A 26839-nucleotide genomic window follows, 5' to 3' on the forward strand; every position below is an offset into this window, starting at 1 on the left:
GGTCTCCTGCTTATTAGGCGGATGCTCTGACCACTGGGTCATCCAGAAATACTGATCATTGTAACCTCATGGGCCAGCTTAGTACACTTCCCATCAGACCCAAATCCTTAACTTATCCACACACTACAAATTTAGTGCCCCTTGCCTACTTTCCTCATTACTCTCAGCATTTCAGTGATTCCCAAAAGAATTATAATTCCTTTATTGTTGCAAGATTTAGTCCAACTATGTTCTGTTTCTCTCATTTTAATTCTGTTGTACTTATAATCACATTTCAAGACACTATCCATTCCATTTAGCTGATCTTCCAAGCCCTTTGCTCTCTCTAACAGAATTACAGTGTCATTCTCCCTCAGCTTTAAATCCTTTACCAAATTTCGCTTTGGTTCCCTTTACTGGTTGCTCAGTTTACAGCCATGTAACACGGGGCACAGGCTACAACCCTCTCCCACTCCCTTCTAAACTGCCCATACTGCCTCCCTTTCATGTACTTACAATAGCAATCTGGTTTCTGTGCAGCTGTAGACACACCTTCGCTCCCTGTATGTTAGTACTGCGTTCGTACCTATAGCTAAATTAAAGAAACCTCTGGTGACAAGGGAGGTGCCAAAATATGTATGAAAATCTAGAAGCTAGATGGCAAAGTAGTAGTAAGCAGAGGAAGCCGAAACGTGGAAGTAATAGTAAGGTCTGTAGAAATGCTAAACAACGAAAACAAACTTGAGACTATCTTTTGGAAAGGGAAGAGGGCGTAGATGAAAATGAGATGGTAGTTACAGTTTCGGGAAAAGAAGTAAACACGATCAGTGAAATGCCGAAGTCGAAACAAGGCATCTGGAGTAAATGATATTCCCTCGGAGTTATTGAGATCGTTTGGAGAACATCAAACATCGAAGAATGTAATGTTAGCTTCAGAGAAGGCAAGTGCTAGCAGGTGTGGACATCACCGAACTCTCAGTCAATCCGTCGTAGTCACAAAATATTAAACCTTGTCACTGCTCTCAAATACCGTGATCTCTTGTTTTGAATCACCATCACATAATCATTATTTACAAAAGTATCGTGGCTAATTAAAAAGTTACAGTATTTAAGAAATTATAACTAGCTTTACAGTCGGCCGACTCATCCCCTTTAATAACGGTGGGATGAAATAGTATGGAGAAACGTGAAGCGTCGTTTTTATACGGTAACATGTTATTTCATCCCAAACCTTAATCTATCTCCAGTCGTTCAAGTCAGGTATTCCCCTACAATTACACGTCCGACATTTCCTGGATCAGTTACGTAACCACTCATTACAAGGTGATATGATCATGCTGTTTGACGGATTATTGGTATTTGCCTACTTGATGTGTGCTTCTCTACGTTATATTCCGACTGTCTACTGCTTAGGTTTTGTAAAGTAAGACAGAAATGCCTTTCTTTCGGTAGGCCTACTTGTAGTGATTGGCTTATCTGAGTTTGTGAGTTATCTATGTTGATTCATTCGCGCCGCACGAGGGTCTGACGGGTCATCTGACTTCCCTAGTATCCTGTCGATCTGGTGGCTAGCGCTTTGTCAGTTGTGGAAGAGAAGTGCGTAGAACAACATTTCGGAATGGGGCGCATATTACTTCTTCTACTTTCGGTGTATTCCGTTTACTGTCAACCAACTGATTATGATATTCTGTCAGATGACTTCATAAACTACATTAATTCGCTAAATTCGACATGGAAGGTAAGAAATTTAAGTTAAGTAAATATACAGTTTGGATCCGCAGACCATTGCGTCAGATTTTAATTGAAATCATTGTGATACAAACTGACAAACAAACTGATAATCTCCTTATTATAGTAAAAGTGCAAGGAGTAATGAGATTTGGTAAATTAATTTATGACTATCCCAAGTGCTAATAATTGTCGTGCATTGAGAATCCTTTGTTTTGTATCCTCTGTTTACGATTACGACTACATTGAAAATTGAACTAATTACGTTATAGTAGACCTACTAACACACTGTAAAGTCCCGTACAGATTAATACTTGAAAGATGGCCAGAATGAAGAGGAGGCAAATGTTAAAATTGCAATTGGACATTTCTTTAATATACGTTCTGTTCAGAAAGAATGGTAAACAGTGGTATTGTTGTAGTTACTTTTATCTCGTCCTTGTCTACAGATAACTTTTTATTGTTAAATTTATGGTTGTTAAGCTTGAATAATAAATTCGTACATTGAAAAAATTGTAATTACCAGAGCTACAATTAGGTGGCTAAATAGAACCAACTCAACAGTAAAAGATGTAAACCACAAAAGCAGCGAAACTGTAAACGATGTTACCACAAACCTTCCAAAATCAAATCGTATAAGATAATAGGTTTTGTTGTTACACATTATTAAGTATTTATTACACAGTTGTCTATAAATTAACTGTATACGGTATACCAATACAAGCTAGTTTAGTTTAAAAAAAACTTTTCCATAAATTTTAGCCCCAAGAACTACTTTGTGTTGCTAGATATATAAAGTTTTCACCTTGTCACACAAAGAAACACCAAGAAGTGAAACATTCGTGCGAGCTGTACACTAGATTTGTGGCTTGAGTAACTGAACATCTTGCACAAGCATTGTCGAAACAATGAGCGCTTATACTCATGCTCAGTGTCTGCTAGCAACAAAAATAATTTCCAAACTTTTTTTTAATTTTCAGATCTAATTACACACATTAGCAACATATTCTCAGAGTGTCTTAGACTCCCAGAAAAAGTTCACACAGATTATAAACAGAGGAATAAATGTTCTTCTAATAGCTGCCATGCTCGCCTCAATATAGGGCCTATATCAAAGCTTAGTCACTTGGGCATTCAAAAATGAAAAACATTCATCATTCCAAAATTTTTAGTAACCTAAGCTTTTGAAAGATTAATTAAATTGCAGATCTATGTAGTAAAACTATCATAGATGTCCATGTCACTGAGCAAAAACTCCTGTTTTTCCATTGCTTAAAATTTTGAGCTGAAAGTTGTACAGAGCCCTCTAAATCGTGGGTTGCAGTGTAAACAGGAATGTGAAGCTGCAATTAGTTTCACTTTTCAGTTGGACTATAGTGAATGGGACTGTGGTTTCCATTTGTGACAGATATATGATAGGACTGAGTGTAAGGAAACAGGCATTTACCACCTATGGGTAGGAAACATACGTCTTTCATGCTTTTATGTGCTTGTTTAAGTGAAATTTGTCTGTAAAATAACACAGTGTAAAAGGGCTTAGGGGTCATTCCACATCAAATCACCCAATAAAAAATAAATTTTACACCCACCTCCTTAGATTTTCATGAAATTTGGCTCAAATGGTTGTAATACTATCCTGACAACACCTGCAAAAATTTTTTGCCGTATCTCTTAGTTTTTTTTAATAAATTTTTTAAGTTTTTATGTTTTGCGTTTTCCGAACCTTCCGAAATGGTAAATTTAATTTGTATTCAAAACTTTAAAATTGCTAATCTTAAAAACTCTTCTAGATAACATCATGAATTTTTGCAGCAAGTTTATTTATTATACATATTTGAAGATAAAAATACTATTCAAATATATTAATATTTTCCATGAAAAAAAATAAATATATATGTATTTTTTTTTTCTTTTCTTTTTTTTAACGGATGTTTTGTTTTATAAGAATTGCAATATCTAGAGTCTCAGACCTGATAGAATGCTCAAATTTGTTTTAATTTACTCTTAAACATGTAGGCTACTTGATAAAACAAAAATAATGATGGCTTTTTAACATGTTTATTAATTATAGTAGATTACATTAGAATTATGTACAAAGATAGTGTACTTATGACACTTATGTATAACCCAACTGATTGTAATTTTGTCTTTTTAATAAACATTAATGCTGATTCAACTTGTTTTTCCACTTCATCCAAGAGCTTTCAGTTCTTTTGATACAGTCTTTATTGAAGTAATACATTCTTCCAGTGCCGCTTGATTGAGGTGCGTCTACTACACAGACTATGTGCCCCAAAGGCACTATGCAAGAATCTTCTCTTTCAGGCCAATAAAATGATGCAGCTGGTCCTGAAGGATGTAGAAATAGAATTTCTGCATCTTCTTCATCATTGAATATTGTTTTTACCAGTCCAAAGTACCAGTTACCATCATAATTTACAGCCACATAGCTATTTATGGATGGTTCAACACGAACCCAATCAGTAGATGAATGGAAAGAAAAGAGTAAGGAGGGTTTTACACTATCTGCAGTCCTTCTAATTTCAAGGTTTTTTTGTTGGAAGTGGTTTGAAGTTATGAAAACTTGTTGTTCCAGGAATGGTTCAGGTTGCTGAAAAACGGTTTTCTAGTTTTAACCATAGCAAATCAGCTTCTTTTTTGTCAATAAAGTGAAAATGAACACATATCGATTACTGTCATTATTTGTTCTTTGTCTGAAAGCTGTAGACTAGCTTTCCTTAAAATTCTTTTAATAGTTCCTCCTAGGCCATCACAAATTGACTTCCCATGACTTGTTGCAAAAAAAGTGTGTTGGGCCTTCAAATTAAAGTCTCTCAAGTGTTCAGTCAAATTTTTAAAACTGTTTCTATTTTTGTACTGCCCAGCACAACCATCTGTAAAGTAGTGAACTGAGTCAATGTCAGTATGATGTGATGACAGCCACTTTGTAATTTCTTTTTGTACAAAGTTAACAAAACCAGTATCACGTTCTTGGTCATCACTAATAAAACATTGGTTGGAAACAAAAACATTGTTTTCCTCATTTCTTAGAAAAACTCCAACTAGGTGTAGAGTACAACCACCTCTATTCCAGTGGTAACTTTGGATCTCATTTTGTATAACAAAGGAATAATTTTCACTGAAACCCATCACAATAATTGCTGTTTTGGGTGGTGGGTCTTCTTTCAATCTTTTAAAGGCTGCTGATTGGGATTTTGCTATAAACGAGTGCGGGGTGAGCTTTTCCAATGACCTAACCAATAAAGAAATGTAGTCTTCAACACTGATAGACTGTTTGGTCATTTCTGCCCTGTCTGTGTTAACCCACTGACTGATTACAATTTCTTCTTCTAAATCATAATCTTCACTTAGTTTTTCAGATAAGTACTCAGTTAGTGCAGTACAGCTGTCGCAATGACGTAGAATGCAGTTTTGGTTTTCCGTGTTGCACACAAGCATCTTAATTAGGTCTTTATAAGATTCTTCAATTTTCACAGCATCCAGTAATAGTTTAACATTCTGGTGGATACTGCATACACATACAGTGTGTGTGCCTGCAGCACCAGCAAGGATACACCATTTAGGTCTCAAGAAACAAAATTTTGAAAATCCTACTTCTACCTCGGGATTCTCCCATTAGAAAGAATAATTGAGTTCTCTCAAGTTACTCAAAATGAGTCTTTTTTGCATGTACACATTTTTTTGGACACTTACTTTGTCTTTTATTCCAGGTAGCACTCTGGAACTTTCATCCTTTTCATAAAAATCTGTTACAAGTCTTACTGTATTTTCAGAAAGAGTTTTACCTTTTTTTTGGACCAGGAGTTTCCAAAATACCCTTTTCAGATTTTAGCTTTCTAGCTTGTCGCACCATGTACTCACTTACATTAAATTCTTTCATCACTTTATTTTGACTCCGAGAATCTGGAGCCAAGGTCAGAATCTTGATTTTTCTAGACCTCCCAACAGATGAAATCTTTCCTTTCATAAGAGAAATCATTACATCAAAATCCTTTGCTTTCTCAACCACACTTGTATCTTCTTCGACATCATCAGAACTTGGTGCATCATATTTTAATGCTTTTGAAACCACCTTTTTTGCAGTCTTTTCAATACTGCTAACCTTCCTTTTAAAATAAGACCCTTTACTTTGTTCTGACAAGCCATGAAGCTCTATCGGTGTTAAACGTAAATTATCGAGAGCAATGTTTGTTTGTACGAGGGATTCATTTCTGGATTCCTGTGATTCTAATTCAACCATGACTTCATCTGTTTCACTTTCATTGACTTCAACTCTTAATTTTTCCTCACAAAAGTTACGGCATGTTGAGCAAAACTTTTGTCCAGCTTTTATGCTAATATTTTTTGTCAGTAATTGTTTAGAAAGATCCAAGCGTACACTTCTCAATGATTTTTTGATGGGCTTTTTGTGTTTTTTTGGTGGGTCTACACATGTTGTTTGATACTTTTCAAAAACGTTTGAAAAGTAGTAGCTGTGGTATGAACATATATTCTTAAATTCACACAGATTAATTCCAGATCGTAAGTGGATCAAATCTTTTTCTTCCTCGCTCAATTCAGATACCAGCTGTAACTTTTTTGAAGGTGTGTAGGTTGTTTGGAAACAGTCAAATTTTTTAAATAACCCTACGCTACAGGTTTGACTATCTGACATACTCATTTCACTTTTGGTCTGATAACTGTTCTGGTTACTTTTATAGGATATTGGAAAAAAAATCTCTGTAAACTAAGTAACAGTACTTACTGAAAGTTCGAATAAACTTAATAAAATACTATCCAAGCACTATTTAACACTGTAATAATTTTTTACTTCAAAACACAGGAGTAACAAAACAAAATCCAAGCGTACATTGTTACTTGAAGAAGACAAAAACTTATTTTCGGTGTCTAAGTCACTTGGTACTTTTTATTTTTAAAATATAATTAATATTATTTTAAAAATTAGATAACTATTAAACAGGTTAAAAAGCCAGCATAATTTTTCTTTTATCTAATAGCCTATACAATTAAGAGTATTTTAAAACAAATTTGAGCTTTCTATCAGGTCTGAGACTCTAGATATTGCAGTTTTTGTAAAACCGAACATCCGTTAGCTAAAAAAAAAAAAAAACTTGTAAATTTTTATTCATTTGAAAGGTTTTAATATATCTTTATGGTAATTTTTTTAACATTTAGATATAATACACAAACTTATTCCAAAATTTCATACTGATATCTTGAGTATTCTTTAATATACAAATTTTTTTAGTTGTGAGGACATGTTTAAGTTATGATTTCAGTCTGCTGAAACAACGCCAAATCTAAAAACTTTAAAAATTTATAAAAAAAAAACTATCAGAGAAAGAGCAAAAAAATTTTACAAGTGCTTTCAGGATGATAAAAGAAGTAATTGTACCAAGTTTCATCAAAATCTGACATGGTGTCAAGGCCTGGGTGACTTGACATGGAATGACCCTTAGGGGAAAAGTTTATATAGAAATGTCATCTTGCATTCATCTGCCACTGCAGCTGCGGTTTCAGCACAACTGACTGTCCTGCAGAGGACAGGGGAGAGATTACCAGTACTGCCATGGATTTTCCCTTTGTGGAAGGGCTGGAACAGAGAGCTCTCAGCCTGCTGATGCCAGTTGAGGAGCTACTTGACCTAGTAGCAGAAGCAGCAGCGCCAGGTGCACTAACCCGCTAACGGCTGGCAGAGAGTTAAGCTGGTCACATGCAACTCTGTACTGCATCTCGATGAGGCCATTGCTGTGGGGGGGCATGATTATTGTTCAGGCCCACTTGGACGGTGGCCAGAATGGTGGTGCAACTTCCATGTAGGTTATGTCTCTCATCATTAAAGTGAAGAGACAGTGGGTACACTAACCAATTTCATCTATAATTATTCCATTTCAGTAGGAGTGCTTGTCATTTATTCTAGTGACACGATTCATGGTAGAAAGACCCACGTTTCAGGATGTTGGAGTTCAATGTGATGAAGTTCGAATGTAATGAAATAAAGTGTTTAGAACTGTAACTGAACACTAATTTACATTGATCATATAAATGCATTGAAGTTGTGCAGAAGTCAGATTTTGCATAACTCACTTTATTTGATGTTATTAAAATTGTGTATGTTTAATTAATCAATTCTGCCAAGAATTTTGTTCATGGGGTCTGAGGTCTTACCTCCTAATAGGCTTCAGACTTCTAAACTCCATTTCTGGCCATCAAACTTCAATTTTTTGTGGCTTCCTTAAATTGCTTAAAGTAAATTCTGGGAATATACCTTTTAAAAAGACATGACTATTTTCAAATCCTATCCTCCTTAATCCCAGCTAATATTCTGTCTTCGCCGACGTCATTGTCAGTGTGAGATGTGATACAAATCATCCTACTGATTGATTTGCAGAGGTTTATTTGAATCATTTCAGGAATATGTCGGGAATGTTCCTTTAAATACATTGCAGCTTATTTCCGTCAGTATATTTATTCCACAAAGAAAATTCTCACCTTTTGGTGTTTACGTAATCAACTGAATCTTAAACATTTAATATTTATGGGGAAGAAAAGTGAAACTTGCTTTTCTTTTTATGTTTGTTTCCTTCTGTGAAGTTCACACTCGAACTGACAGCAAGAAAGTATATGTAGTAATTGTATTAGTACATAGCACTTAGTTTCACTGATGAGGCTAAATGTTCACTGTAAGTTATGAAAGTATCATCAGATGATAATGCACTATACTTGTCTCAGGAAAGTACTAAGATCCAAACCTGAGTTCACTGATATTGAGGAAATTCAATAACCATCCTACTTTCAGTAGCATTACTAACATCAAGGATCCTCAGTGATAGGAGTGTTCAGTGCACATAATGTAGATGATTAATACAATGCATTCATTTGTATCTTTAGTGTATTTTATGTTCGCTTTTTTCCCATTATCAAAATTATTAACAAAATGAAATCTTGGTGGTGACAGGACTCTATTGCAGACTACAAAAGGGTCCGTAGTATGATGTAGAACAGGTGGGACTTGTATCGAAGATTACTACACAATCAAATACAATCTGTTGTATCCCATAGGTTCTAACAAATATTGCTGTACAGTTTCAGACCATGAGCAATGCCAGTAGAGTATATAACTATCAGAATATGTATTGATAACTGTGAAAATGAAAGTTGCCACTCACCATGTAGCGGAGATACTGAGTCACAGATAGGCACAACTAAAAGATTGTCACTAATAAAGCTTTAGGCCAGTAAGGTCTCTCTCTCTCTCTCTCTCTCTCTCTCTCTCTCTCTCTCTCTCTCTCTCTCTCTCTCTCCCCCCCCCCCCTCTCTCTCCCCCTCTCTCTCCCCCTCACACACACACACACACACACACACACACACACACACACACACACACACACACACATACTACTACTACTATTACTACTGCAGTCTCGGGCAACTGAAACCACACTGCATGCAGGAAGAGCACCAGTGCTTGATGGGAGTGCCAGGGTAAGGAGGAGGCTGAGGGGGAGGGATAGTATGGTAGGGGTGACGGATAGTGAAGTGCTGCAGATTAGATGGAGGGGAGAGGGGGGTAGTGGAAAAGGAGAGAAGTAAAAAGGCTGGGTGTGATGATGGAATGAGGGCTGCTTAGTGCTGGAATGGGAACGGGGAAGGGACTGGATGGGTGAGGACAGTGACTAACAAGGGTCAGGAGGGTTAAGGGAACATAGGATGTACTGCAGTGAAAGTTCCCACCTGCACAATTCAGAAAAGCTGGTGTTGGTGGGAAGGATCCTTATGGCACAGGCTGTGAAGCAGTCATTGAAATGAAGGATGCTGTGTTGGGCAGCGTGCTCAGCATGGGGTGGTCCACTTGTTTCTTGGCTACAGTTTGTTGGTGGCCATTCATGCAGACAGACAAATTATTGGTTGTCATGCCCACTTAAAATGCAGCACGGTAGTTGCAGCTTAGGATGTATGGGACAGGTGTTGCGTTTAGGTCTATTACAGGGGTATGAGTCATGAGGTAAGGGGTTGGGAGCAGGGGTTGTGTAAGGATGGACGAGTATACTGTGTAGGTTCAGTGGATGGTGGAATACCACTTTTTGAGGGATTATAGGATAGTGGGCAAGACATTTCTCATTTTAGGGCCCAACGACAGGTAGTTGAAACCCTGGTGGAGAATGTAATTCAGTTGCTCTGCTCCAGTGGTACCGAGTTATGAGCGGAATGCTCCTCTGTGGCCAGATGGTGAGAGTTTGGGAGATGGTGGGAGACTGGAAAGATAAGGCACGAGAGATTTGTTTTTGTACAAGCTTGGGTGGATAACTACAGTCTGTGAAGGCATCAGTGAGACCCTTGGTATATTTCAAGAGGGACTGCTTGTCACTGCAGATGCAATAACCATGGGTGGCTAGGCTGTATGGAAGGGACTTCTTGGTATGGAATGGATGGCACCTGTCGAAGTGGAGGTATTGCTGGTGGTTAGTAGGTTTGATATGGACGGAGGTACTGATGTAGCCATCTTTGAGGTGGAGGTCGACATCTAGGAAGGTGACTTGTTGGTTTGAGTGGGACCAGGTAAAGCAAATGGGGGAGAAGTTGTTGAGGTTCTGGAAGAATGTGGACAGGGTGTCCTCATCCTCGATCCAGATCGCAAAGATGTCATCAGTGAATCTGAACCAGGTGAGGGGTTTAGGATTGTGGGTTTTTAGGAAGGATTCCTCTAGATGGCCCATGAATAGGTTAGCATAGGATGGTGCCATGCAGATGCCAATAGCTGTATCCTGGATTTGTTTGAAGGCAATACTTTCAAAGGAGAAGTAATTGTGGGTGAGGATATAGTTGGTCATGGCAACCAGAAAGGAGGTTGGTTTGGAACCCGTCAGGCATTGGGAAAGGTAGTGTCCAATAACGTTAATGTTTTAGGAATGTAAAGGGAGATGGCATCAATAGTGATGAGCAGGGCATTGTGTGGTAAAGGGACAGGAACTGTGGAGAGTTGGTGGGGGGAAATGGTTGGTGTCTTTTTTTAATAGGAGGGTAGGTTCCGCGTAATAGGTTGAAGGCGTCATGTATGAAAGGAGAGATTCTCTGGGAGGGGGGGGGGGGGGGGCGGCTAAGTAACAGGCCAGAATGGAGTGTCCTGGGTGGTTAGATTCATGGACTTTAGGAAGCATGTAGAAGGTAGGAATGCGAGGAGTGGTAGGGGTGAGTAGAGAGAGATGGACTTCGTAGAGAGGTTCTGGGATGGGCCTAAGGATTTGAGTAGTGACTGGAGGTGCTGCTGGATTTCTGGAATGGAGTCACTGTGGCAAGGTTTGTAGGTGGAAGTATCTGACATCTGGTTAAGTCCTTCTGCCAGTACGTTTCAAACCAACAGTGGTGGAGCCTTTGTACGCAGGTAGGAGTATAAGGTCGGGATCAGTTTTTAGATGGTAGACTGCGGTTCTTTCTGCAGATGTAAGGTTCGTTTGCATGTTGAGGGATTTTGGGAATGATGGTGAGGCAGGTTTCCAGGTTAAGAAATTCTGGGAAGTTAACAGGGTGTTTTGGGGGCATTGGGGGTGGTTCACGGTTGGATGGAGGAATGAACTGAGTAAGGTGGGTTTCAATATTGGTCCTTGGTTAAGTCTGATTGGTAGGGTTGGTGGTGAAAGTGCTTCCACTGCATGATTGAATTTGGGAGTGGGGCAGAAGGTGAGGCCTTTGGAAAGGACTGTTATTTCTGTGGGGCTAAGGCCTCTAGAGGAAAAGTCTGGGTATGTTCTGGATTCTGTCTGGTGGTGGGAGGGAGTTTTGGTGGGTGGTGTAAGTATAGTAGGTCTGTGAGATAGGGTTTGTCAGTTATGAGGGGATGTGGGGGAGGTTTGAAGGTTGTTGGTGAACTGAGGGACAGTGGTATCCCATGGTGGGAGTAGGAAGTGAGCAGGATGGAGAGCTTTTTGAGGTGGCATTGAGCATGTTGCTCAAATTCCTGCAGGGCAACCAATGTGTATTATAGATTCCAGGAATTTGTGATTACACAGCAGGAGAATTTTGCGGATGGAGAGAAGGTACTGCAAGGTGGTTTGGGCTTGGTTAATATGGTTTTGCAGGACTGTGTTGGTGAGGGCAAAGGGTTGGCGGAATCCGAACAGGTGGAGGTCATTGTGAAAGACATCTCAAAAGATGGTAAGCATTATATGGGCTTACAGATCGTATTCTTTGAGTAACACTGTTTAGAAAACTCACAATTATTTCAAGGTTTCCCCTGGTATTCACCAATTAGTTCCCTTAACTGATTCTGTAAGAACTCTGTATCCTAGACTATGTGAAGATATTATGAATCTGTTTATTGACAACTGATTAACTGATCACTATTTTGCATATATCTATGGTTTCAGACATCTTCACAGTCACATATAAATAATGTAATGCAAAACTTTTTACTACAGTATTTACGATGACTTCATTACATATTCTCTCAAACAATGGACAATCCAGGATGGAATGTAACAATATTATGAAAATGGAAGTTGCTACTCAGCCACAGATGGGTAATTTGATGGTAAGGTCATTTTGGGGGATTCCACGAGCCAAGCAACAATGCAGGAATAGTATGTGGGACTGGGACCTGGCTAGGGATGAGGAAACTTTTCTGTATTGATGCAGATGGAAGAAGCGAGGATCCATGGTGGTTGAAAAAAATCCGAAAAATTATGTAAATAACTTGGCATTACGTCCGAAAAATTTTGCAAGAATACACCCAAATAGCGTCGCTAGGCAGTGAAAACCTCGTAACTTAAATTGGTCAAATTTTACAGGAGAAACAAAAACCTAATTATAGAAGTCACATGAGGACCTGATTAGTCAAATGTAGTAGTTTCTGCTACACAATATGGATCCGGTAATTGGTACATAAGACTTTATTATGCACTTCAAATTGTCTGCCGGTTTTTGGAGTTGCGAGGGTTTCACAGTTATTTTTTTTGGTAGTGATGGAGATAAGAGGCATGTAACGAGTGCACGGTTAAGAATTGAAATGAATTTGTTTTACAAAGACTTACTTCAATTTTGCATTATTTGTGTATTATAAAACATCTGTAACGATACATAGTTACAGATATAAAGTGAAATGAATAATTTCACATTGATCAAAATATTGGAATCTGGATGGTAATAAATTACAGTGTTTAAAAAACATAGAAACAATGTTGTTAGCTTTAATTAACCTTTTATTACTGTAAACATTTGTACAGTTTATTAACATTTATTATTGCTACAGGGTGTTTCAAAAATGACCGGTAAATTTGAAACAGCAATAAAAACTAAACGAGCAGCGATAGAAATACACCGTTTGTTGCAATATGCTTGGGACAACAGTACATTTTCGGGCAGACAAACTTTCTAAATTACAGTAGTTACAATTTTCAACAACAGATGGCGCTGCGGTCTGGGAAACTCTATAGTACGATATTTTCCACATATCCACCATGCGTAGCAATAATATGGCGTAGTATCTGAATGAAATTACCCGAAACCTTTGACAACGTGTCTGGCGGAATGGCTTCACATGCAGATGAGATGTACTGCTTCAGCTGTTCAATTGTTTCTGGATTCTGGCAGTACACCTGGTCTTTCAAGTGTCCCCACAGAAAGAAGTCACAGGGGTTCATGTCTGGCGAATAGGGAGGCCAATTCACGCCGCCTCCTGTATGTTTCGGATAGCCCAAAGCAATCACACGATCATCGAAATATTCATTCAGGAAATTAAAGACGTCGGCCGTGCGATGTGGCCGGGCACCATCTTGCATAAACCACGAGGTGTTCGCAGTGTCGTCTAAGGCAGTTTGTACCGCCACAAATTCACGAAGAATGTCCAGATAGCGTGATGCAGTAATCGTTTCGGATCTGAAAAATGGGCCAGTGATCCCTTTGGAAGAAATGGCGGCCCAGACTAGTACTTTTTGAGGATGCAGGGACGATGGGACTGCAACATGGGGCTTTTCGGTTCCCCATATGTGCCAGTTCTGTTTATTGACGAAGCTGTCCAGGTAAAAATAAGCTTCGTCAGTAAACCTAATGCTGCCCACATGCATATCGCCGTCATCAATCCTGTGCACTATATCGTTAGCGAATGTCTCTCGTGCAGCAATGGTAGCGGCGCTGAGGGGTTGCCGCGTTTGAATTTTGTATGGATAGAGGTGTAAACTCTGGCACATGAGACGATACATGGACGTTGGCGTCATTTGGGCAGCAGCTGCAACACGGCGAACGGAAACCCGAGGCCGCTGTTGGATCACCTGCTGCACTAGCTGCGCGTTGCCCTCTGTGGTTGCCGTACGCGGTCACCCTACCTTTCCAGCATGTTCATCCGTCACGTTCCCAGTCCGTTGAAATTTTTCAAACAGATCCTTTATTGTATCGCTTTTCGGTCCTTTGGTTACATTAAACCTCCGTTGAAAACTTCGTCTTGTTGCAACAACACTGTGTTCTAGGCGGTGGAATTCCAACACCAGAAAAATCCTCTGTTCTAAGGAATAAACCATGTTGTCTACAGCACACTTGCACGTTGTGAACAGCACACGCTTACAGCAGAAAGACGACGTACAGAATGGCGCACCCACAGACTGCGTTGTCTTCTATATCTTTCACATCACTTGCAGCGCCATCTGTTGTTGAAAATTGTAACTACTGTAATTTCGAAAGTTTGTCCGCCTGAAAATGTACTGTTGTCCCAAGCATATTGCAACAAACGGTGTATTTCTATCGCTGCTCGTTTAGGTTTTATTGCCGTTTCAAATATACCGGTCATTTTTGAAACACCCTGTACTATTGCTGCTACACTCAGTCATAGGTGGCTGTAAACAAGTTTATTTTTGGCTGCATTTTTTTAGACACGGACATGTTCTCTCATTACAAATGTGAGGCAGTGTGTCATAAAATGAATGCACATACTTAGGAAGGACCAGCTTTTGTTGTTGCAAATGCGTAAACTTTTCTGCGCTGATCTTTAGTGGTGAACTGTAGAGAGGGGGCACTGTAAATGAGCTGGGTATGTTTGACATCTTTCTTGGAAGTGGTTCCCATGTATCGCTGAATTTCCATTTATACTCCATTTTTGCGGAGGGATCATACTTGAGACACCGGATATCAGTCACTGTTGGATCCCCAATTTTGGATCCTGGCCGAATAGATGAATACAACGAGAGTTTATCATAGGACTTGAGAAACGTGTGGTCCAAATAATTGACAACATAAGGTCTAGGACTTGATCCTCCACAATTATTCTAATTTAGTACGCATCTACATGGATAGATTGAAAATCAATGACGTGGTTGGTTATTCTTTTGCACGTGCGGGGGGACATGAGAAGCACTCTCTGCCAGGTGCCTGCAGTCTCCTGTACATCAAATCAAATGATTTGAAAATTGTACGTAATGAGATGAATATATCACATATACACTGCAGAGTTGGTTGCCATTTTTCAGGCTTTGCGGTATGTCATGTCCCTGGCCACGACGGACTTTGATATTTAGCAGTTCCTGAAGTTGCTTAAAAGGCATATCCCTGTATTATCCTCCCAAAAATGTCGCCGACATCCAGGACCTATTGGCTGAGCTCTTCAGCTCAGCTCTGGAAAGTCAGTGATCTTCATCTGGACATCAAGCCACATAGTTATTGCAGGAAGTGAACTTGCCTATTGTCTAGCCCAAGATGCAGCTATGTGAGGTGATAATGATGATGGAATACTGGCCACAGACAAGAGTACAACTTAGATGCGATATTTCGAGGCTCTGGCAGTCTGATATGACCCAAAACAAGTTAAGAGTGATTAAGGGGTACAGATGAGGAGACAACCACTACAAAAGTGTTGTATTTCCTGAGAGAGAGAGAGAGAGAGAGGGGGGGGGGGGGGGATTTTGCACTTAATGCTCCCCAACTTTGTGTTAGGGGTGGTTGTAGGGGACAGAGCCTCCCCCTGCAGCGTGTACCTCCCATGTGGGCGCAGGTTACTTTCTTCCCTCCTCACCTTGTTGCGCCTTTGTACTTAATGCTGCTGCATCATCTGTCTTCTTTTACCTGTCAAACAATGGGAAATCAAGGATGGAATGTAACAATATTATAAAACATAGTTTTGCACTGTATCACTGCACATGCTAAGGACACTTGCTGGTGACTCCTTGACTATGGATGGGCTGCTTGCCCCCTTGCACTGCCTCCTATTTGTTCAGAAACCTGACACCAGGCCTGTAAACATGCAACTTTCCCCATAGAACATCTTCATGCCTTTCCCTCAGTCTGCACAATATACTAAAAGTGGGACATTTTGTTGTAAAAGAGCTAAATTTTGATCATGTATTGGAACATGATAGTGTCATAGTTATCCTTTTTCATTATTAACCTCAACTCTGAGTAAGTTATCTGAAATTATGTAGTATTGATTACTTATGAAAGTTTAATAGCCCTTTCAAACGGATGTATTTTAGTAATTATTTCATCATCTTGGGAAATTTATTATACAGTTTCATTCCCTGACAGAAAATGCTGTTTAGAGTATTATGATTTTCATTGGTAAATTTAAGTCCAACCTTGCTTTTGTTCCGTAATTGTGTATAAAACTATTAGTGAAACATTTAGTAGCATTTTCATTGATTTGCCCAACAGATTGGTAGATGTGCTCACTTACTGCCGTAATGATACCAAGTTTTTTAAATAATTATTCACAATGAGCCCGACTACTGCTTACAGCTGTCGCTCTTATTGCCCCTTTCCCACAGTTTAAAAATTGTCCCTGTTTTTGTCTCGTATCCCTAAAAAAAGAATCCCATAATGGAGAATGTAGTATATGTAGAAATAGTATGACACTAAAAGACATTGGCCTGTACAGACTGATGATAGAACTCTTAAAAACATAATGAGCTGATGACATCCTTTTTGCAAGTATCTTTGTGTTCATGTACTGTTAACTGACGATCAATATTCAGCCCTAAAAACATTTGTTATGTAATGTACAGATGTATCATCTATGCTTAATTTTTTGGGGGGTTCCACAGCCTCAACATGTTTTGGGAATGAAAACATGGTGTAGGTGGGCTGTACTCTTTTTATAACCTATGTTATTGGCCACCACAACCTTTGCTCATTTTCAGTCACATATCCTAAGCTTCCAGCTTCATTTTACATTATAATAGATCACTGGTACATGTGGACTGGAATACATGTATCCCACTCCACATGTACCATCCAATTATTATAATGTAAAATGTATTGGAAGCTTGAAAATGACCAGAGGCTGAAATTGGCCAATCGCATAGATAATAAAAAGAATATAGCTCACGTGGCTCAAAAAATGCTTAATACCACAGCTGTGTCCTCTACACTGAAGTGCACACTATTTTCTTAATGTCCAACATTAGTTTATTACATTCTGCCCTGTCGTGAACATCATAGTCACTGATAAGACACAGTAACTCCATTAGACAAAGAAAATCAAACCCTCAAGGATGTTCACATGGATTCGTTTATAGATTTGGCCTTCAAAAGTGGTACTACCCTGGGTACTTGAAGGACATTATCCTATGCCAACTTATTTATGGACCATCTGGAGGAATCGTCTGTATGTAGTCAACACCTGGATTGGATTCATTTATGACATTTCCATGGTTGGACTCTTGGCAGGGACAACCATACCTCCTTCTTCCATAACCTTAACACCTACTCCCAAGTGCACTTCACCTGGTCCTTATCAACCCTCTGACCCGTCTCCCTAGCTGATGATCGCCACCTCTAAGGTGGCTCGATAAATATGTCCATTCATACAAAGTGCACTAACCACCAACAGTACCTGCACTTTGACAGTTGACACCTGTTCCATGTCGGAATCTCTCTTCCCCACAGCCTCACCATGTGTGGATGCCAGCTCTACAGTGGACAGCAGAAGTTGTCAAAATATATTGTTAACCTTACTAGAGCCTTTACTGACTGTCAATATCCTATCCAGCTCATCCACAAACAGATATCCCTTGGCATCTCCTCCAATGACACAAGTAACCATGTTAACCATCCACCAACCAGCACTAAACACCCTGTGCCTCCCTGGTCTTGAAAAGCCAAATCACATACTTCATCAGGTCTTTGACTACCTCTCATCATGCCCTGAGGTAAGGTATATCGACCCACATCATCATATTTGGCTTCATTGTTGTTATTGTTACTGCATTCTTGAAGAGATTCTGTGTGATACGTTTTTGGTTCATCTTGAGAGTTGTCTGTATACTTGAGTAGTTTCTTTACTTCTTTAGCCTTCTTACAACTGACATTGTTTTCCAATCTTAGTGATTGAGCACTGGCCGTTTTGTGAATTTGACTGTCTCAAGTGCTGTGGTTCTAGAATATTGATAGTGTGTGGGAACCATATCAGATCGTACTAACAGGGGACATTGAACGTATACAGAGAAGACAGCACAAAGGGTCACAGATTTGTTTGATCCATGGGAGAGTATGACAGAGATGCTGAAGGAACTGAACTGGAAGACTCTTGAAGATAGTCGTAAACTATCCCAGAAAGTCTATTAACAAAGTTTAAAGAACCAGCTTTAAGCGATTAATCTGGGAAGGAATATACAACACCACCCTACATATCGCTCGCATAGGGATCATGAGGGTGAGATTAGAATAATCACTCCACAAACGGAGGCATTCAAACACTCATTCTTCCCATGCTCCATATGAAAATGGAACAGGAAGAAACCCTAATAACAAGTACAATGAGATGTACCCTCTGCCATGTATCTCACAGTGATTTGCAGAGTGTTGATGTAGCTTAAGATGGTACTGTGATAATCTCTAGTATTTAAACTACTACGAATACCCTTTAAGGAGGCATATAACTGTGGCCCACACCGTTGGAAAATAATGCGGGTTTTGGTGAAAACTTTAGATACTTTATGAAATCAAGAGAGTGTCACTATCATCACTGAATTTTTGTTTTGTGGACCTTATGAGGCTGAGAAAATTCTTAATATCAGTTCTCAATTCTTCACCACCTAGTGTTTCTTCTCTAAATTTATCAATGCCATACAGCAGAAGCAATTTGATTAGCTCCACATGACATTTGTTTTGAATTTCATCATTTGAAGATGTAATTTCAGATCACCAAATTAAAAAGGTGGCATATTAATATTAAGATATACTTTACGTATACTAATATGTTTATTGCTATATGTATGAAAATGATCTATCACAGAGATGCTGAGTAAATAACAAGCAATCCTTTGTATAACTTCTGTGTAATTCATACAAAATGTAAATCTTGGGGCATTGGATGTTGTCTGATTCACCTATTCAGTTATATAAAAATGAAAATTATAGAATCTTACACCCTCTTGGATAAATTTCTGCAGCCACCCAATGTTCACAGCTACAGTGTGTGCCAAAAGAGGTAGAAATCTATGAACATTGTATTACTGATTTAATTCTTGGAAAAAAATAGTATCACCCTTAGCAGCTTATTATAAGTAATGGACATTTGTTTAGTTTGTGTTATAGTTATTATAACTGAATAAACTTCAGGAGGCTCTAAGTAAATCAAGAGGTTTTCTGTTTTGCTCACAGTGAATCTTCCACCACACTCTGTTATGGGCAAGTAATTAAGCTTGTATAAACATAAACAGCATTTTATTACTTACTGTTAGAGAAATAGCTGAAGTTTTATTCATCACAGGAGTCCATTATCGTTAGTAATGAAGCCAGTCAAAGAAATCAGTTGTTGAAGTTTTAAAGTAGTTCTGTTGCTTATAGGATTTCTAAGGTTAATAGTAATAACAATAAAAACTATTTCAGGCTGGCAGAAACTTCCCACAAGAAACACCGGTGAAACACTTAAAACGACTGATGGGAGTTCATCCAGATTCCTACCTCTTCCAACCACCTGTTCAGAGACATGCAGTAGAGGACTTGGAAATTCCAGAGGAGTTTGATTCCCGTGAGAAATGGTCCTTCTGCCCTACAATAAAGGAGATTCGGGATCAAGGATCCTGTGGTTCCTGTTGGGTAAGTTCAGAATAAAATTTCTTTTTTTCCAGGCAACATTTTGTTTTTTTATGTTGTAAAGAACATTTTTAATTTTGGTGTCTACAAAAGGTGTCAAATTTTCCCAGTATTGCTGCTATATACACAGTGAGGAGGAGAGGCGTTACTTGAAGTAGATTGTATTCAGTTTAATTTTGTCAGATTGCTACTGCCTGTCCAAGATTCATTTCCATTTTACCTTTCAGTATATGAACATAAAATGTTTCTTCACATTATGAACCAACAATTTTAATGCATGTAGAAAAGCATTTTGTAAACTATAATCATAATGGAATTGTAAACATAGTCATCACAATCTAATCCATCTTATTAGTGTGCGCTATAATTAATGTATTAAATGGGCGTGATGTGTGTCTCTAGGTCCAGAGACCTCCATTATCATAGTCCATAATTCAGTATTGTACCACTGAAAGGAGGAACTGTGTATGCTTTTTCTTTTTATGTTTCTTACCCCTTTGTGTTCATGGCATTATAAATTCTAAATGAATTGAAAATTCCACTGTTTATTAGATAGAGGATGACTTTTTGTCTGTTTAATCAAAGCTACTGATCTGCATAATTAGCTCCTTTCATGTGGGCAATGTATTGATTTACACACTGGCTTCAATATATCCTCTGGTTTTTCTATTTTTCTTTCCTGTATTTGAGACATAAGTATTGAGAATTGTTATGTCTGATGTCCTGCTTGTCTTTCCTTAAGAGGATGGTCACCTTTCCTACAGAAAACTCAGCTCTGGGCTTTCTTCTTTCTTGATGCTCTGCATTTCAGAATTTGTGGTAAATCTTTGTCCATTCTAATAGTACCACAGATTCTGATTGTCTTTCAGTAGTAATTATGCAGTAGAGGAACTGTTATAACAATGATCCTGATGTATATGGTGCCACATACCAAGATATTTGCCAAGAATGGAGAGAACAGAGTCTTCAGATTTCTTTCCTTCACCAGTACAAATATCCATATTGCAGATATAACCTATAGCATTCTCGCACACCATCCTAACAAGTAACTCATACTGCATAATTTTTGCGGGTCCTCTCCATGGATTGTTCCCTCATTGAAAGACAACTGTTGCTTTGGTTTGTAAAGTATCCTAAATTTATTGAAGAGATAATCCAGCACAGGGTGCACTTTGAAGAGTTTTCCAGAGCTATTGTTCAATTTTGTGTTGTCATTAAACTGCCAGAATGTCCAAATCTGTTGAAAATTATTACAACTCAAACTAAAAATAATCTTTCCATCTATTTCTTTTCCCTTATTTGTCCCATCAGAGGAATTAGCCCAAGGAATTTCTTCATCTCTCTTTGTGTAACAGGAGACCACCTGAATGGTTTAGGTGACATTTTCCATTTCACAGGCTTTATCACGGAAGGTGTAAAACTCCCTGCGAAACCATTTCTTGGATGTCATTACCAAACATCAGCGTAATCACAGAAGTTACAGACTCACATTGCATTGAAAATTTAATGGCCTCAGGATGATCTACAAATGGTAGAATGTATGGTTGATTGTTACTTTCACAGAAGTCAGTTTTATCATTTCACAAACTGAATCATTCACACAAACAGAAGCACCTTCATACTTATTTTCAGAATCACTTAACAGTGCCACCTTACGGTTCTTTAAGAGTCTAAAAATGTCACTGTCATTGTCCCCAGAACCGTACATACATTCCATCACACAGTCTTCGTTCTCACTAGGAACATTTAGTTACTCATCAGAAAAAACGTCTGAAAGTATTTCAAAATTGTCCATTTCCCTTTGTTTTCTGAATAGGGCCATCTCTAGAAGCAGGATGATCTTAAAGACTGAAATGGTAACTATATGAAATATCAAAATACTCTCGCAATGCTAAATAAACAAAAAGTATTAGAGGCAGTCATTTTTGCTACATTGCATATAGGTGTAAGCACCTAACTACATAAAGTCAACAGGCAGCATGTAGCAAACGCGAGTTGTTACGATCCGTTTGCAATAGATGGCACGTGAAACACAAGTACTCAGTATCCATCCCAATATGTTAATTGTCCAGGTTAGCAATTTGCAGACAATGTGATTATCGTAATATAATTTGCTTTCTAACACTGGATAAGCATGCCACAGTGCATCAAGTAAGTGCTTCATAAAAGGTGACCGATTCAACCATTCAGAACCATTTTCCCCTCTATGGGTTAAAAATCTTCTTGCCACCAAAGTCTTTTTGTTTACAACCAAACACAGGGCACCAGTGCAATGCTGCCAACGACTGTTAAATGTACTCTTTTTTCCCATGTGAAGCAACTGACACACAGTCTTCACTAAAGCAATTTATTTGTTTATTTTAGGCATTTGGTGCAGTGGAAGCAATGTCAGACAGAGTTTGCATTCATTCAAAAGGTGAAAAGAATTTCCACTTCTCAGCAGAAGATCTTGTATCTTGTTGTCACTCTTGCGGATTTGGTTGCAGTGGAGGTTTTCCAGGAGCTGCATGGGCATACTGGAAACGTAAAGGCATTGTCAGTGGTGGAGCTTACAATTCATCACAGGTAAGCAAAAATTTATATTTTATTGCTTGTGTGGGAGGCATTTTAACTACATAAATTTCATGGCCTTTGTTAAACATATTTTGTGTATGGTATTCTCACTTTAATATGTAAGTTCACAGAAATATTTGCTATCTGTTGCTAATTGTAACTTCATAACTGTTGCATCATAAAAATACTTTCATTGTAATTGCCTTTTGCAGCTAGAGAGAAATTTGAATGTTGGCAATATTTCAGATTTGTTTGGAAACAGCGTGTGTGATTGTCATATCGTACCATTTGTGAAAAGTAACATGAATTAGTTTCAATTCAAGGCAGGGGCAATATAGTAGTTACTGTATTAACTATGTTGCACTGTGAAGAGCAGTGATATAATTACGTTGTGAACTTTTTGTGGGCAGTTTTCGTAGTACTCGGTGACTAGTCGCTATTTATCATAAATTTATACTACTAAGTGCCTATCCCAGAACCTGGTACCATTTTCAGGTTGCCTATGTCTGTTGATGCCACAACCCCCCAACCAGTGGCAGCAGGTGACCCAGAGGCATAAGCTGCCTCCTTGGTCCATTCATGCCTACACTGTACTTCACAACATTAATCCCCAGTGAAATAATAGCAGTTTGTTTTTTCTTTTTTTTTTTTTTTCAGCACCTGGCTGAGCTAAGACATCTTTTAAGCTCATCTGCCTTCTGCATTGCCCTTCAGGAGACTGGGTTTCCAGCAATGCAGATCTCAACCCTTTGTGGATGATATAAGAATTGTGCTGCCTATGATTGGGACGTCAGGCAGAATTCACACATGTGTTTTAGACATTTTGTATGGTGAATTTATGCCTCTTAATACGCTCTTGGAGACTTGCTGTTAGGATAAGGGCATTTCAGGAGATTACCATCTACAATGTTTGCCTCCCTCTCAATGGTGAAGTGTCTCAGAACAAACTGTTTGCATTGGTTTCTTAGTTCCCCCATCTTTCGGGGGGGATGTATTCTTAACAGGTTCTTCAAGTAGACTGTGCTGGTCCCCCTTGCTGGCTGGTGGCAGTGCTCACACCCCAGCCAGCTAATGTGAAAGCAGCTTGATGCAATTAGCAGAGGCAGAACAGATAAACAGATTGTTAGGGTTCTAATAATGATTATCCAGCCAGTCTCTGACTTTGTAACATGTCAGTGTTCTTTCGCATGGGGAATCTGTGATTAGTATGGAAACTGAAGATAGAGGCGAAAGGTCACAATTCGAAATTTAGCAGGGAAAAAAATGTATTCAGAGATTATAGGTTCACAATATTCTGCCAAGGACAGCGTTCACTAATGAGCACTAGTCAAGAATAATACCCAAATAGAAAAATTTAGATTAAAGTGCACAGAAATTACACAGCTTGAGGCAAACTTGCTTGAGCTATACGAAGATTGGTGCTGGGCTAGATGAAGACTGGAGAGTATGTGCTGGGGGGGGGAGGGGGGGGGGAGAGAGAGAGAGAGAGAGAGAGAGAGAGAGATGAACCAAATCATAAGATACCAGTTGTCATAACGTGGAATCTTACCCCGCATGTGTCCCTTAGAATGTGGCTGAAGTGCAAGATGGTCACACTCAGCATGTAAATGAATATGTAGTGACATTGCCAACTTCTGTTAAACTTATACAGAATGAAAGGTGGCAAGTGCCTGTAGCAAAACATATTTGCGAAGGAGACAAAGCTGCAGCTTTTGCTCCACATTGGAGCTGAAACTAAATGAGGCTCATACGGCAATGGTCTGATCTTCTATGAAAGTGGAGGTGCCACTCTCTAGCGAGCTTCCAGCCCCAAAAACCGGTGCCATTACCAACTTACATGGAAGGGAAAGACCAAAGTCTACCAGCTGTGACAGAGAACTGATCACATCTCTTGCTGACAGAAGTTTCACATTTTGGCATAGTCCCATCTGTTGGTAAAATGATCCTTAATGTGTTCCTAAACCTTCACTTGTAAAGAGAAGGAATCATTTAAAACATGAATGGTTGCTGCTGTTTTGAGTAAATTAACAACTGCCACCAAAATGACTGCAGCCAAGATAGTTTCCAAATTTTGGTTCCAGAGTACTTCGGGAATGCGTACAATAATGTTTCTCTACTTTCAGAATTTTTATTGAAGGGTTAAAATGCACGTGAAAATGAAAAGAACTTGTAATAAAATTGATGTAAAAAATGAATACATTAGTGGACTGTTGATTATCAAAGGTTCTGAATGTGTAACCAGATGAAATAATATTTGATCGACACTATTTTCTTTCGTTATCTGACAGCAAGGGAGGGTGGGTGTGCATTGACACATTCACACATGCAACATCAATTCGTGAACCTTTTTATTTGATGGAAAAAATGTAATACTACTATTGTGCAAGGTTAAATTTGGGACTTTGTGGCAGATGAGGATAGATGGTTTAAGTGTCTTCTGTAAGCACAAGTTGTTGGTAGAGCTCAGTGACATTTACCTAACATTTGATGATTGATTTGTCTTTATGTTGATTTTGTTTGTTGTAGGGATGTCAGCCTTATGAAATACCACCTTGCGAACACCATGTAAATGGCACTCGATTGCCATGCTCTGGAGAGGGTGGCAATACACCTCGATGTGAGAAGCAGTGTGAAGACAGTTACCCTGTGTCATACTCTGAGGATCTGCATTATGGTAAGATATCTGTAGAGCACGAGTACAATAATCAATGTTTTAACAAAAATACATATTTTAATGGAGTCGGAGGGGTTGTATCCTATCTTCAGTGTTTTTTTATCTATACGTACGGAAAGCAGTAAAAGAAGTCAAAGAATAATTTGAAGAAGGAATTAAAGTTCAGGGAGAAGAAATAACAACTTTGATGCCTCCCGACAAGATTGTAATTTTGTCAGCGGCTTGGAAGAGCAGTTGAATGTAATGGACAATGTCTTGAAAAAAGGCTATAGGGTTAGCGTAAAAAAAAAAGCAAAACAAGGGTAATGGAATGTAGTCAAATTAATTTCGGCGATGGTGAGGCAAGTACTTTATGAAATGATACCATAATAGTTAAGGTAAATTTTGCTGTTGGGGAGTAAAATGACTGATGGTGGCCGAAGTAGATAGAATGTAAAATGTAGACTGGGAATTTCAAGAAAAGCATTTCTAAAAAGGAGAAATTTAACATCAGAAGTCTTTCCTGAAGGCATTTGTCTGGAGTGTAACCTTGTATGGAAGTGAAACGTGGGTGATAAGCAATCCAGAGAAGATGAGACTGGATGCTTTTGAAATGTGACGCTAAAGAAGAATGCTGAAGATTAGAGGTGTAGATCATGTAATTGGATGGGGTACGGAATAGAACTGGGGAGAAAATTGTGTACCTTAACTTGGCTAAAAGAAGGGGTCAGTTGATAGGACACATCTGAGGAGATATCAAGGAATCACCAGTTTAGTATTGGAGGGAAGTGCATGTGGGCAGGTTCAGATGTTAGTAGCAGTAATTATTTGGAGAGTATCAGGCTTGCACAGGATAGAGTAATGTGGAGAGCTGCATCAAACCAATCTTCGGACTGAAGACAATGGCAACAACAAAAAACTTGTATTTGCTACTAAATAATGAATCTGGAATCTGATCATTGAATACAATATTTGTTGTCGGTGGTGGTGATGGTAAAGTTAATGAAAGAAAAACTTCAGAAAAAGAAGGACCAACTGGAAACTTGAAGTGACCAAGTGTTTTATTGCTTTCCAATAAAATCAGAAATTGGTGTGATTTCATAGTGTAAATCCTGCATCTCTTGCTGTGGTTTAGAATACAGTGACTTTATTCTGTGACATCTTCCAAATGATACTATGATGTAGTTTCTTTTTCTGTTCAAAATTAAGTGCAGAAAACAGTCTGCTTCATTTGAGTAAAAAAGGGTAGGTAGATGTATTGTATCTTCTCTCCAAGTGAGATAATTAAATTGCATAGAAGTATATGCATTACTGTATGCCAGACTGTTTGTGTCAAGGATGTTATGTAACTAATACCCATTATGCCAAAATGGACACACATCCCTCTAGTAAAACACCACACGTAACTAATTGTAAATTAATCATATTGATAATTACAGTATTTTTTCTAGATTATTGTTTATGTATATGTAACTTGCTGAAAAACTTTTGCAGTGACGTGCACAGTTAGTGTTTTTTTGATCAGAAACTTCTGTCATATTCTTTAGTTCAGTCTGTCACTGTGTACAGCAGACTGTGTGCCGGAGGCAAAAGTAAACCTTAAGGATGTGTTGATTCCATTTTACTCCACAATATTTTGGTGACAGACCCTGCCATCAGCTTCAGGTGCTTCGAACTGTGAAGTGTTGTTGATGTGCCACAGTTTGTAGCTGGGTTTGAATCCCGGTACCTGCTATGCTTACTTTCATATGATTTTTGGAACCAACACTGTTTTGTAAAACACACATTCTGCATGTTTTCCAGCTCTGAATGAGATCTCAAGCTTTGTTTAAATTGTTAATCTCCATTCAGTTTATGTTGTTGTTGTTGTTGTGGTCTTCAGTCCTGAGACTG

The 26839-nt window shown here is 38.7% G+C and overlaps 1 protein-coding gene across 1 annotated transcript in view; it reads left to right on the forward strand.

The window, feature by feature from the left end:
• Positions 1-1451: 1451 nt before the first annotated feature.
• Positions 1452-26839, forward strand: part of LOC124600050 (cathepsin B) — a 42328-nt gene continuing 16940 nt past the window's right edge. The window contains exons 1-4 of the mRNA XM_047136129.1: positions 1452-1717; positions 19534-19743; positions 22105-22305; positions 24820-24967. Of these exons, the coding sequence (XP_046992085.1) occupies positions 1598-1717; positions 19534-19743; positions 22105-22305; positions 24820-24967 (679 nt within the window). The 5' untranslated portion in view covers positions 1452-1597. The remainder of the gene's footprint in view (positions 1718-19533; positions 19744-22104; positions 22306-24819; positions 24968-26839) is intronic.

The sequence above is a fragment of the Schistocerca americana genome, chromosome 1 (assembly GCF_021461395.2).
Source record: "Schistocerca americana isolate TAMUIC-IGC-003095 chromosome 1, iqSchAmer2.1, whole genome shotgun sequence".
Classification (NCBI taxonomy): domain Eukaryota; kingdom Metazoa; phylum Arthropoda; class Insecta; order Orthoptera; family Acrididae; genus Schistocerca; species Schistocerca americana.